Here is a 14,821-nt window from a genome sequence, read left to right on the forward strand (position 1 = left end):
TAAGATAAGCTGGGGCCTGATTATTCAAGACCTTGTATGTGAGGAGCAGGATTTAAAATTCAATTCTGCATTTACCAGGAAGCCAATGTAGAGAAGCCAATATAGGAGAAATCTGCTCTCTCTGTCTAGTCCCTGTCAGGACTCTTGCTGCATCATGTTTTGATCAACTGAAGGCTTTACAGGGAGTTTTTAGGACATCCAGATAATAATGAATTACAGTCGTCCAGCCTGGAAGTAATAAATACATGAACTAGTTTTTCAGCGTCACTCTGAGACAGGATATTTCTAATTTTGGAGATATTGCACAAATGGAAAAAAGCAGTCCTACATATTTGTTCAAAATGCGTATTGAATGACATCAAAAATGACTCCAAGATTCCTAAAAGTGTTATTCAGAGTAAGCATCTGGCTCGAAACCACATTTCTAGGATTTTTAGAGTACAGTAACCTCAATTTTATCTCCAGGCTCTGGGGAGGCCTGTCCATGACTGAGGGTGGTCTGTTGTATGTTTTTCTATCCAGGGATGACAGCGTGTTTGGAATCATTGCCGTGCTGAAAAAGGAAGCAATTACCAATCCATCCTATTGCATGGAGGATCAACTTCTGATTATACTTTTTTTGTGTTCATAACTCTATCAATTTTGGAAAAATCACCAACAGCACTGGTTGAAGTACGGCCCCAAACCATGACAGAACCTCTGTCAAGAGAGGTTTAACCGCTCTTGATCTCTTTACTTCTTGACACCAGTTTGAACTAAACATGTCGTGGATTTATCACTTCATAAGACCTGTTATCATTGATTTTCAGTCCAGTTCTTTTGTAATTTGGTATACCTCAGTCTTTTTTCTCCCTTTTTCATTTATTAAGAATGGCCTATTGACCTGCATGAGCCAACCCTCATGGAGACTCAAAAGGGCAAAACTGCTATGGGCCCCATGTGGGCAACCCTACATGTACCTCGTATGGGTTTTCTGTGGGCAAAGTCACTGTGGGATGCTCACAGATTTCCCTCTAAGGTGCCCCAAAAAGCAAAATTCCTATGGGACATGGCAACCAACCTATAAGGGTACCATATGGGTTTTCTGTGGGCTTACCCGTAGAAAAGCCATATAAGGGCCCCAAAGGGCAGAACTGCTGTGGACACGCTTACTGTGGGCCAACTTGTGTTTGGTGGCTACTCAGGAAAAACAGCTCAAATGATAGTGCCAGTTTGACTGTGCTTAATGAGTACCACCAGGTGAGAGTCAGGTGACAGTGCTCTTTGGTCTTCATCATCAGCTGCTGGCAACATGCCACCAGTTGTACCAAGGTTTCCTGCAGTTATCTTCATGGCACTATATCCACATAGTGCCGGTGCCACACACAGAGAATCTCTTTGTTTTAGAGCCAAGGTTTTTCCAAAGCGTTCATGTTTCCGATGGCGAAACTGAGAAAGTGAATGCACGTAAACTGTGCCCAGAAATGGAGACTCCAAAGATGCCTCTTGGTACTGAGGTAGAAAAATTGTTAACCCTTGATGCTGTGTTGAAAAAGAAGAAGAAATTGTTCACAGAAATGGATGTACAAAGTTGTTCACTACTTTGCTGAATTAATTATTTGACCATGATTTTCGGTGCTTATCCAAGACTGCGGTGCTGGCCAGTCTTAAACGCTTATACTTGGATAAAATAATTTTATTAATTCAGCATACACCTCCGTAAAAGTCCACAAGCAACACAGATCTGTAGTGAGAGAACAGGTTATTCACCAGGAAATGAACAGCAGGCTAGTCAGAGCATCCGTGTAAATTACATGCTCATTGCAACATCCTCACATCGCTAGGCAACAAGAATAAAATCCCTCACCAGCTTCCACCTGGGAACAGTGTCTGCAGTGTACAGTTTGAGAAGAAATGGCAATAAAGATTTCCAGTGACAACAGAAGCATTTAAAAAAGATTCTATTTGGCCAGCCTCTTTATTTTCACAGACATTTTACATTTTATTGTTTATTTTTGTTAAGAGGTATCTTTGGAAAGTTGAATTGTGCATAGGGCGATCTTTTTATTCTGGGCAGTCTGAGTAGTTTCTGCACGGAGATCATAAAGAGACCATAATTTGCATGTCAAACATGAAATTTCAAAGAAAAGATATTTTTGGTTTGAGACAGGTTTTCCAGAAATAACATCTCAGCGGACCGGTGCGAGACACAAAAGTGCTGTTTATGATTAAACAACAAGTGGTTTAGCTTCAGAAACGGGTATCCATCAGTCATCAGTTCCCAGGGATTGTGCTTATGAGAACAATCTCTGTTGTTGTGTAGATGTTGCTGTCTTATTTTCTAGGTTTTGCTGTGCATGAATGTGTGTGCACGTGTGTGTGTGTGCTCGGGTCTTTGTCTCTGCATGTACCTGTCTATGTGCATCAGTAGCTCCCTGTCTCTAATGGAGTCCTAGGGTTGTAGGCAGGCAGGGAGGAAGGGCAAGGAGAGGGAAAGTACAGCCTTGAGCAGACTTCCACTTTTAAAACCCAGCTCCAAACTGCTGCAGTTCAGCAGCTAGGCGGCCACCTCATTAGAATTTTTTACATTCCTCTTCAGGCAGCAGCACACTGCTTCTTCTCCACTGCTCTTTCTAAGCCACAATCTGTAAAAGATGATGGGATTATATCTAAACTGTCTCAGCCAAATATGAGGCTCTAAACCATTGTCTTCATAAATTAAATGACTGTACATAATGTTATAGCATAGCATAATTCAAATCAACTATAAACCTATTTAAGACAATTTTCTTTGACAGATTATCATCAGGTGTTAAACAGAAGCGGTAGTAATTCTTCTTTAGTCTAGATAAGTAGACCACCTAAGCACTTAGCTGTGCAATTAGCTTTGGGTTTTTTGTTTTTTTAAAAAGTGTCACTGTAGGAGTTGGACAAAGGCTTTCATTGTCAGAACTTGGGGCCCACCCAGATAATTGGATATAGGAATGGGTTTACTGTTGCTAACTATAAACTATGTAAAGTGTTTCAAGTGTCTGTTTATTCTGCTGTGTCTCCCACGTGAAACCCTGCTGAAGTGCTTTCTGTATAAGAGGAGAGGAAGGAACGAGGACGCCCTGCTGGAGATAATGGCAATGAATGTGTTCTGGCTCTCCTCCAGAACTGTCGTCTCGTGTACGGCCGTGAGTGAAATTCACTTTGCCAGCGGTTAGCGCTGCCCATTACTCACTGAACTGTGCTGCAGTGATAGCGAGGGGGGCCCAGCGTTAAGGCAGAGGAGCGTTAGCACAACGGCGCACTACAGGACAATGGATGTGATGAATGTCGATACACTGCCACTGGGTTTTCAAGTCCTCCAACTACACATCGGCCCAGTTCTCAGTGTGGCACTCCACTTCACCCAGAGCGGTACAACCTAGACCAAAGCTTTCAGTCTAAGGTAACTGCAAGAATAGAAGACAAGCTTTTTTTCTTTCTTTTTTTTAAACAGGTGTTTTATAACTCTTGGGCAGACAGCATTGCCTAAACATGCCCGACTTCTTCCCCTCCATGCACACAGATGTTCATCACTTCCTCCACTGAAATTGGTGGAATTCCAGGATCTTTGCTCGCAGTTGGATGATGCTGGTGTTGTTTGTCTGCCAGCATGCCTGCCTTGTTTTCCCCTGAAGGTGTCAGGTTCTCAGGTTTGCTCAATCAGATGGACGGGCAGGTTCGTGCCTGGTTCTCAGCCAGATCTGTGAACAGGAGGAGGCAGCAGGGAGAGGTGGGGAAGGGCAGAGAGAAAGACAGGGAGAGTCAAACAGAGAGAAGGAACTAGTGAAGTTGCTCTGCTACGTCCTGTGCATCTGGAAGTTCAGCGGCTACCTCAGTTCACCCCTCACTCACTTACACGCCCTACACGAAAAGAAATGCTGTGTAGGAGTCTGGCTTGACTATTATTACATCAGTCTCTTTCTGACTGGTGCATGACATAGTGGCCAGTTGTAGATGAGTTTTTGCTTCCCCATGTATTCTGTCTTTTTTTCTTTTTGGCTCCTTTTATAGTGTATTCATCTTTCCCAGACATGATAGCTTTCCCTTTTTCTCCCTAACCCTCAGTTATCTGCTAGTTAATATGTGTTGCAGCTGTGAGTGAGTGGATTACAGAACAGCTAATCGGTCCTGTTATGAATCTCATACAGATAGTTTTCCCCCTTTTTTTGACATTATTCTTTTGCCTTTTACTTTTTTTTTTTTTATTTTTTTTTTTAGAAAAATAAGTCTGTTTCCCTTCTTTCCAAATCCTGGTTTGATATTTGCTCCATCTCTATCTCTCCAGTTCCGCTTTGCATTTAATTCATCTGGTTTTTCCTGGCGGCCGCATACACACAGCTATAGTGAGGTTCCCGTGCCAGGCAATTTTCAAAGACTTCACTGTGCTGGAATGAGGCCCCAGTTTTTGACCAAGCTTGGACAGAGGGACCTTTGTGTCTGTTGCCCAACAGCCCTGTCAACCCTTAGAGCGGGGAAAGATTAGTACACAGAGAGAGCCGATGGACTAAATGGTAGGGTGCCTGTTTGAAAGCCAATGGTGTCAGGCAAACAGCCCCTTAGCCTCATTCAAGCACGCAGTAATTACAAGCTTGTAGGGCAATCCTTCGGCTCTTTTGTCTCGGCTTTGGATACACTTGCCTGTTGTACTGGGAAACTTCATTCCCTCTCTGTTGGGAGACCCGAGGGGGAAGACTCTTTCAACTGCAGCATGTTGTCCTTTCTCTCATCAACATCAGCAAATGGGACTCCCCTTCAGGAGACAGAGTCTTTTTTTAAATATAAGTCTAGTAAGCCAAGCTGTGCCTTAATGATGATGACTCAGGACATTCTCATACCCTTGCTTGTGATTCACTGCACGATTCACCGTTCCTGCTGACTGACTGCTGTCTGTCTTCCACCTTTGATTTCATGGGTGTCTGGAAGGCCCCACTGTATGAGCTGAATTACACACACTGAGGCTTCCAAGAAACTCATTACTCTGTCTCATCCCCAGAAGCACACAATCAACAAATTGTAGATCATGAGAGGTATGTCATAAAATCATCACCTCTTTATTGCTCTTTTTCTCATCTCTAGGTAGGGTCACATGGTCTACACTCAGAGGTTAGAGCCCCAATTACAGGAAGTTAACCAAATTTGGTCAGCATGCAGAAGCTGTCTAGACACGTCCCACTGAGATGTGGAAAAATCTTCTTTCTTTTTTTTTTAAATAGAAAAAGACTGATAGGATGGTTTAGAACAAGACGGCATTATCCTGTGAATCGTTAGGTTTTATCTTTGTTTCTTATAAAGTTTTCCCCGCTCTCAGCCAACACAAGACTCTAAGTCTCAGTGCTATAGCTATTCTTTTAATCTGACAGGACCATGAAGTCAGCCGTCTGTCTGCGTAACTGTCAGCGAGGAGATTAGAGGCCTGTTTTCTGGGACATGTGTGTGCGCACGTGTGTCGTGTGTTAGTTCAATTCATCTCTCTGTCCCTGTGGACGCTCGGCGGCATAAGGGAATGAGGCCCAACGCTCTGGGACTAGACGCATGGTTTAACTTGCATTCCCTGACTATTTTCACTCCTATAAACGTGAGAGAAAGAGAGATTTAGTAGGACATGAATTAGTTTTTTTAAATAAATAATGAGTGTTTATTAATTTGCTTCAGGCACATAATCTACTGCCATGCCCCAAACAATTGATGTCCATTCAGCTAAGCAGGAAACCCTCCTTGTGTGACAGACTGAAGATCATATTGGAGATACTGCCTGTCATCCTACTTGATTATGCTCTCGCTGAAGATTTCAAAAGATACATGAAGGTCGAATGATGTGATCCGAGGCCATTTTTGCTTGTAAGCTCTACCCATTAAAATGATATACTGGGTTTGATTTGAAAGTCTTCATGTTTGTTTCAGCTCACAGTTTGTTTGTGCAAAAACAGTGCAAAAGCCTGTAAGCACATTAGCCTCCGCATGCTACATTTTGCAAGCAGGATTTATGACTTTAATTGCTACTGCATGATTTAATGCTGCATGTTTTTTGCACAATATTGGGCCTGCAGAATCCCACTCTGCTGCATAATATGCACAGGCTTAAAGATTTGTTGTCAGAAAGCACTCTTCTGTGTACTGAAGCTAGGCTGACTCTGGCTGATTTGCCCAAGGCTTTCTGAAAACTGAATCATCTGCAGAGCTTTGAGATTTTGTGCTTACACTTTTTGCATGACTTATAAATCGATGTTGATATATCAAACATATGAGGAAAGCATCTAGGGAATATTTGGCCCATCTCTCACTTAACTGTGCCACTGTGGCAACGTTGCCGGTCACGTGATACTGTGCACCACTTTCACATACATTGTAGTTTGTTGCCTTTGATGAAATGCTTCCATTTCCTTAATTCTGTATGGTTTAGACAAAGGTGAGGGCCTTCTTTCTGCTAAGGACTGCATGATTTTGAGCTGCTCCTGATGTTTTGATGCAGTGTGAAGGTGGCTGTGCTATAGGACCGTCACAGTGCTCTCGTTGCTGGTGGCTAATGTGATCACAGCCACAGCCAGTCAGGGCCAAGTGAAAGTAAAGCCTTAATCTCCCTCAGTGTCTCACTGCCAAATTGGCCTGATTTGTCAGGCAGAGGATCATCACCCACTTTTCAGATGACTTTCAAAGGGCCACTTTGCTTTTTGATGTGCAGCTTGGCATATTTGATCCTGACAAGTGCGACTAAGCAATACAAATCACTAATGTTTGGCTATTTAAAGGGGCATTCGAGGAGATGTCAGAGAAGGGGTGAGCTAGAAGTCTGCCAGCTGAAGATATTTAGATTGTTCTCTCACTCATGTTCCATCTACATAAATGATCTTATTAAGGAAATGGCTTCGACTTTCAAGGAAAAAAAAAATGCACTCACTGTTAACCTCTTTTTATAATTTGGCAGACTTTCTGTGTTTCCCCACAATGGTTATGCTGAAATTGGTTTGAAAAGTAGGCTCCCTTATCTGAAATTGAACGTGCCGTTGAATTTTCACCGGTTTTTAAAAAGAGAAAAGAATTCACATTCTGTTCTCCAGGCAGGTCCGTGCATCCCACATATATACTGCTTTTTATAGAAAATAAGCATTTGCATATTTCTGTCCTTGTGTGTTTTGTTTTTGGTTTTTGGGGAAAGGTTGGAAGAAAAGATGCCCTCTATTCGTGAGAGTAGATATTTTACACTAATATAAAATGTACTGCAGAGGTGGTGTTAATTAATAAATATAAAGAATGCTCTAAATAATATCTGCTACACTGCTTGTTTTCCTTTATTTCCAGTCTTATTTATGACAGGAAAAAGCCTTGTGACTCATCATGCGTATTCATTTATGGCTCTTTAGAATATTACTCTATGCACTTACTGATTTCTCTTTTGTTTCCAGGAGCGGGTGTTTGGAGTGTGGAAAATGCCGTGTGGCAGTCTCGACACATGTAAGGAGGCATAAAGCCGTCTTGAGCGCTGATGAGGTGAATTTGCCTCTTAATCCAGACAATCAAATGGCTCATGAGGTCAGAGAGCAGTGTCCCATCCCAGAGGCAGCCATGCTCACCTGCTGAGTGCCTTTTCCCTTTGGCACTTATGTAATGACCAGCCTGAAGCACCCACCCATGGAGCGTACCGTTGGGGGTTCGGTCCCCGCCAGTGATGAGTTTTACACCCGCCACCTGCGTATGGCCAATGGGGTTCCTGTTTCAAGCCGCACTGACAACATCCACGCCACTGTGAGCACAGGAGTGCCTAAAATGGGTGTACGGGCTCGTGTGGCCGACTGGCCCCCAAGGAAAGACGTTATGATGCCTCTGTGGCATTCATCTACGGAGCCTGAGAACTCTGCTGTGCCCTCAGCTGGAAAAAGTCACATAAAGTTAGGCTCTATAATGAGCCCTCAGGACTCAACAATGCTGCGTAACATCCACAACACTTTAAAGAATCGAGCCCAGTCCCAGGCTAACAATTACAGCCCTGACACCCGTTACCTCGCTCCAGGAGACTATAGAGGTCCTGCACATAGAAACCCACGGCAGAGACGCATCCGCCAGCGCAGCAATAGTGACATGACTGTTGGTGAGATGGAAGGCAGTGGAGACAGTGGGGAGGAGTGGGGTCCATCATCGGGAGCCAAATTGTCCCCTCTTCACCGTGAATATGGCAGCACCTCCTCGATAGATCAACATGGAGTAGCTGGAGACAGCTTCTTTGAAATGCTTAAGGGCTATCAAGGCGACAAAGTTGATCAACGTAGCCCTGCTCCAGAGAAACTGGAGGACATGCTAAATATTGCATCCAAGCAAGGGATTCTTGATCTTCAGGAGGATGTCACAGACGGTCATCCTCCTAAGGCGAAGGACAGAGATAAGCCCCCAAAGAGACGCACAAAGTCTGAAACGGGAGGCGAGTCTATATTCCGTAAACTTAGGAACGTGCGAGGTGAGTCCGACTCCCCCAGAGCGGGGTCTGATGTGGAGGACAGCCGAACGGATGACACGGGCCCTCCTCTCAAGCCCTGGGTGTGTCAGAAAGGGTTCGCTCACTACGATGTTCAGAGCATGCTTTTTGACCTCAATGAAATTATTCAGTTGCGGCAGACTGCAGGCAAGAGGAAAAACACCACCACGGGAGCGTCTGCCGCTGCCGTGGCCTCTGCTACCTCTACTCTGTCATCCACCCACAGCCTGCCTTATAGCTCTCCTAGTGGAAGCCAGGAAGATCTCAATTCCAGGGACAGTCCTAGCCTGGATGCTGGAGATGAACAAAGCAACGAAATGTTGCTAAGCTGCCCTTGCTTCCGCAATGAGATCGGTGCCGATGGCATTGCGAGGCGCAAGCTGGGGGCTAACGGGCCAGGATATCATGGGCTTGTGGGTGGCGGAGCTGGAAACTGTGGCTCAGGGACCCTGAGTGGGGAAAATAACTTGTACGAAACATCTGTGAGCACACACTTAACCAATGCTGGAGTAGCAGTTCTTGAGGGACCAAAGGAGGGCCCGAGCACACTCGGCGACAAGGGCAAACAATACATTGTGGAGCACGTGGACCTGGGAGCTTACTACTATCGGAAGTTCTTCTACCTGAGGGGTGAGATGCATTCACCTGCTTTCATTACAGCTGTCATAGCATATAGATGGATTTATTGTTTAAAGAAGTAGTGCTGTTGAATATACATGATCAGTTTTTAATTGTACTACTACTTCTACCTCAGATCACTGGAACTACTTTGGGCTAGATGAGGCATTGGGTCCAGTAGCAGTGAGCATGCGCAGAGAGAAGCTGGAGGAGGACAAGGAGCATGGCCAGCAGTATAACTATCGTGTCATCTTCAGGACCAGCGAGGTCAGATATAGTGTCCGTCCTGCATGGAACCTCAGCGTAACTTCGTGCTATTCCTGTCTACTGTGGAAAAATATGCCCACAGCATTTCACCAGTTTGGGAAACAAATTACTTTGCTTGTCTGTGAAGCAAGCTTCTTTGGATTTAGGGTGTCATACATGCACCACAGACCTTATATAACCATATAGAAGGTGTGTTTATTGCAACAACTCTATGCATCCCATATTAGGAAGACCAGCTCAAGGTAAAATAAGTCTCAGTCCTTGGTTGGTTTTTTTTTTTTTTTTGGTTATGCAACCAACCCCTGGGCTATTCAGCTGTCTCACAATATCAGCAATGTGTGAAGAAACTTCAGGAAGTGCGCTCATCCTCCAGCCTCCAAGGCCTGTCAGCAACCTAAAACCGCTGTGCGGAGAACTTTACGTCTTTGTTTCAGTAAAAATAGACTGTCATATTTAGTAGTTGTGTTAGCTCCCCTGTCTTCTGTGTTTGGCTTGGGATATTGGATTTTGAATTTTGCGTTATGGGATTATATGGACATGCATTCCCAGACAGTGGATAAAGGCATCTGCCTGGGGCTGTTTGTTGTGGACTGAGGCAGGGCAGGTGCATGTGATTAAACCCCCACACTTTAGCCTGAATTACCTAAGCACACCCCCACCATACCTTCTAGACATGGGGAACACAGGTCTATTGTAAAAACAAGCCCAGCACAGCCTCAAGCTTGCAGGAGAGAGAAAGTCTCCATCCGTTCCAGCTGCTCATGATAGCCAAGTGATTGAGCTCAGTCCCAGAGCCCGGCACAATGCACACTTTGTGTACACAGAGCGCTTAGACAAGCCCTTCCACCTCCTCTTCTTCCTCGGTTGCACTTTGTGATTGTTCTGTGTTTTCACATAACTTCTTAATGGTTGAATAAGAGGCAGCTATGACTTTAAGAACCACAGCAGCCTGTGTTTCCTTCCATGTGTCAGGGCAGGCATGTTTTGTTATCACTGTGTTTCATCTCCAAGAGTTCAAAGCGCATTAAAAATTCCTGAGGTGCATTCCTTTGGTTCTCGCGCTCCTCACTGTAATCTCCTGTTCTTCATCTCTGCGTTTCCAGCTGATAACTCTTCGAGGTTCTATACTAGAAGATGCAGTGCCTTCCACCTCTAAGCATGGCACCAGCCGAGGTCTGCCCATTAAAGATGTACTGGAGTATCTTCTGCCTGAGCTGGATCTCTCCTGCCTCAGACTGGCTCTCAACACACCCAAAGTCACTGAGCAGCTGATGAAACTGGATGAACAAGGGGTAGGCGGAAAATAAACAATTTTCCAAAGGATCGAAAGTTTAAAGTGTTGCAACGTGTGTTTATAATAACTGAATAGGAATTCTTTTATTCAACCTGCTCACTGCTGAAGTAGATTAAAGAAATAAATTGACTGTCATGTTTGTGTCTTTGCTTGTTCCCAGCTGAGTTTTCAGGTAAAAGTGGGAGTGATGTACTGCCGAGCAGGGCAGAGCACAGAGGAGGAAATGTACAACAACGAAGTAGCCGGTCCCGCCCTGGAAGAGTTCCTCCAGCTGCTGGGGGAGAAGGTTCGCCTCAGGGGCTTCACCAAGTACAGAGCCCAGCTGGACACAAAAAGTAACAGTTCCCCCAGCATACTTATAGATGACACACACAGTAAATAGTACTAAGTTGTGACACATCTTTAAACCCGCTGATCACTGAAACTGATTGCATATAAGAGTGTAGATATCTTTCGTTTTGGTAGTGAAAGTAAGACATGATGTGAATGGTGACTTGGATTTCCCCTTCTTCATATTACACTTTATAGTTTTTGAACTTTGGCCCTTTATCTTGCCTTTATCTTCTCCACTTTTATCTCACTTTCTGTTCCTTCTGACCAACATGCCCGCTACAACAGTCTGTTAGTGCTGGCACTAGACAATAAAATGACACCTGATGTGTTGTGACTATATCAGGACTTTTATGTTGCCTGGCATGACTAAACAGATTCATTAGGTGAATGAATGAGGCCCTAGATCATTTACCCTACATTTATTGTTGGTTTACAATAGTACGAAACTTTTGGCTTTCAAATAAAATTGTTTTGGGATTTGCTAAAGAGACGCCGTAAGATGTTTCTGACTGAAAGGCATGGGCAGAGTTATTTTAGCTGAGCTTATCACACACAATCCTCTTTCAGACCTCGTAATTTGGGGAGGAGTGTATTTAAATGAATCATACATGTGATTTCCTGCAAATTGCGCCATTATTTAATGCTGAAACAAAAGCATGTCTTATTTTGTGCCTGATATGGCTGTGATAGTTGTTCCTAGGAGAGTTGATTTATTTGGAATTTTATTGGGAGATGTTATCAGAATTAACATGTAATTGCCATGGGTGGATTGCTCAAAGCTGTGGGGGTTAGCATTGCTAAAGCTTGGCCTCTGTCCTCTTCACTGAGTTCTCAGCCTAAACACATACTGCTGGTTTCCTATACTGTTATTTTAATGTAACAGAGCAGAAGTGGACTTAGAGCATATAGTAATCTTTTTTTTTTACACATTTGATACAGACAGGTTCGAATCCTCTGTTTCCAGGTCTTTAACCAGCAGCACGTGTACGCAGAGCTGTGTTTAAACGCCACAAATCTACCTTCTCTTTATTATCAGATCAATTAAATAACATGTTATATGTCAAAATGAAACTACCATTGTGACTCAGACAGATGTGAGAAGTGTGCTGTAATAATGACGCTCAGGTTTCACTCAATATAATTTTGTATTTTGCCACAATTCAGATTTTGTCTGTTGCCCACAGGTGGCTGTGCTGTACGTGACTTTAATAAAGGTCTGCAGCCTCACACAGCAAATTTTAAAAAAATGAGATGGATGCGCACATTTTCAATAAATACGTTAGCATTCGATTAATCAGAATGTGATAGTAAATAATTATTATTTACATTAATCTGACAGGTCAGCTGTAACACTGGAAATGAATTAAACTTCCATACATTTGCACATTGAACTCTCTGCTCCTATATTTGTTTATTATTTTTTTTGCGATTGTGGTCTCGGCCTATTTTTCCCTGCTTAGTAATTCTAGACCTTTGTTGTGCAATGGCAGGGAAAAATGTAACGAGCTTCCCTTACAGGATGCATGAGTAAAACAATTAATTGTTCTCTTTATTAACATTAGCTTTGACAGGCTGACATTGATCCACAGCTGACTATTGTGTAGCTGTTTGTGCTACAGTGAAATTGCATCCTGTCTTGCACAAAAAAGCACTGAAAAGAAAAATGAATGGCAGTAGCGATACAATGAGTCTGAACACTGTATTCCTATTTTTCCTGCAGCAGATTCCACGGGCACTCACTCCCTGTACACTTCATACAAGGATTATGAGATCATGTTCCATGTGTCTACTCTGCTGCCTTACACGCCCAACAACAAACAGCAGGTAAAGATGGGGAGTACATATTTCGTGGTATGTCCTGAGTTGTGTTTTCGGAAATGGAAAAACTTCTTTTTATTTGCGCCACAAAGACATCAGAGAGGAATGTTATGACTTATCATTCAGGAATCAGGTTTCATTTTAAAGAATGTGGGTTTTTTTAATGCCAGTAAATGGAACGTACCAAATCCTTTGTATGACTTTTACATTCAGTTGTCACGCCTCTCTAAAAATTCCTTGTTTTTCAATGACTAGTTGCTGAGAAAGCGGCACATTGGGAACGACATAGTGACCATAGTGTTCCAGGAGCCCGGAGCTCACCCTTTCACTCCCAAGACTATTCGCTCCCACTTTCAACATGTCTTCATCATCGTACGAGTACACAACCCCTGCTCCGACAGCACATGCTACAGGTGGGTCTTTAAGCGTGACCAGCAGAGATGAAACATGAGCAGCCTGTTTTGAATCTGTAAACTAACCAAGTACTTTTTAGTGCCTAAACTTGACCCGAAATTGAAAATGAAAAGAATTCACAAAAGACAATAAAGGGAAAACAAGTTTTAAAACAACTGTGGTCTCTTGGCTGACAAGCTCGTGACTCTGCTTTTAATTGTACCCTTTCTGGTTCTTTAAAAGAGGCCTAGTATACCTCAGCAAGCCTTTATGTATTATATCTCAAGCTGTCTTGTTGTGAGGGGGAAGATCATCAAAAGAGGAATAAAGTTGGCTGAACAAAGGACTGACTTTAGACTTTAGTTTCCTTAACTGAATTAAGGAAACTAAAGTCTAGCTTGGAACCAAATTAAGTGTTTATACAGATCAAGGACAAAGGGGTATTCTTCCCTGATAAATCTGATACTGAATCAGAGCACATGCTCATATTTAGTTTTAATATGGATTTCAGCACAGTGTGTTGGTTCACATACTTTCTAACAAACAGATCCCAGGGAGCCCCGTCCAGTACGACCTCATCTTCTACTTAAGCTTGTGTACTTTAACCATTTTTTTGTATACTCAGAGTATATAACAAATATAACAAATTTCCCACGTGTGGGACTAATAAAGGTTATCTTATAAAGGTTATCTTATATATACTCTGAGTATACAATCATAGCTTATGGTATTTCTGGGGACTGGGCCAAGATGAATTTGTTAACTGGTGTGACCAGTTTTACTCCAGATTAACATGGCTTAGGTTAAAGAAATGGGCCCGTTTCCCTTATCACTCCTCTGTCTAGTGGCAGCTGTGCTGCAATATAAATACATGAGCAATGTTATAGATGAGGAGCTATATTTTCTGTTAATTATCAAAAGTCACTGGATGTTATTTTTAAGCAAATTATGGTGAAAATATTTAATTCTTCCTTTTCGCAGTCAGTGCTTTCCTGTTCTGTGATTTGCTGTTTCTTAAAAAGAGGAAGTAGCTTTGCTGCAAGATTATTGGTGTGATCCTTCATGATCTTTAGGCTCAAAGGCACAGAACATCGCTTTGGACCTGCAGAGTCCTTAACAAGGTTTAGCCTCCTCAAAGGTAGTGGTTATACATTAACATAAATGAATGTACATAAATTACATAAAGTAAACCTTGTGCATATCTTTGCAAAGCAGGTTGTGTCTGAGACCAGACAGCAGAATTTTATGCTGAATGACGATGCTTTGGCAGTGTATGAGCATGTGCAGTGAAAACGAGATGCATTGCAATTTTAAGTGGGTCAAACTGACAAACCTCAGCAGTGACGTTGAATGAAAATCTGATTTTGGCTTCGCATCTCTGTCTGGGACCGGATCCTTTTATGGGACTCTTAAAAGCTCCACACCACTTTTCAGAGCTTGTAGATGTGTTTTCATGCAGGTAGCTACAGTAGCATTAAGACAAAAGCACTGACTGGAAGGCAAACGCTAGCATAAAAGCCTGTTGCCTGGCTGCTGTCCCGTCTTCGTGAGCTGCGTTTCCACTGCACATCTGTATGTGTGTGAATTAGTTTGATTATTGTCAGATAGAAGAAATTACTTGT

General features: G+C 43.0%; 1 protein-coding gene across 2 annotated transcripts in view; it reads left to right on the forward strand.

The window, feature by feature from the left end:
• Positions 1-14,821, forward strand: part of LOC309694946 (signal-induced proliferation-associated 1-like protein 1) — a 37,481-nt gene that overhangs the window by 9,125 nt on the left and 13,535 nt on the right. The window contains exons 2-7 of one of the 2 annotated variants that reach the window (XM_082515229.1): positions 7,413-9,106; positions 9,231-9,361; positions 10,465-10,653; positions 10,816-10,990; positions 12,709-12,812; positions 13,062-13,219. In XM_082515229.1, coding sequence (XP_082371355.1) covers positions 7,615-9,106; positions 9,231-9,361; positions 10,465-10,653; positions 10,816-10,990; positions 12,709-12,812; positions 13,062-13,219 — 2,249 coding nt within the window. In that variant the 5' untranslated portion in view covers positions 7,413-7,614. The remainder of the gene's footprint in view (positions 1-7,412; positions 9,107-9,230; positions 9,362-10,464; positions 10,654-10,815; positions 10,991-12,708; positions 12,813-13,061; positions 13,220-14,821) is intronic. The other variant, XM_082515230.1, reaches the window with a different exon arrangement.

The sequence above is a fragment of the Aulonocara stuartgranti genome (assembly GCF_965226115.1).
Source record: "Aulonocara stuartgranti genome assembly, chromosome: 19".
NCBI lineage: Eukaryota > Metazoa > Chordata > Actinopteri > Cichliformes > Cichlidae > Aulonocara > Aulonocara stuartgranti.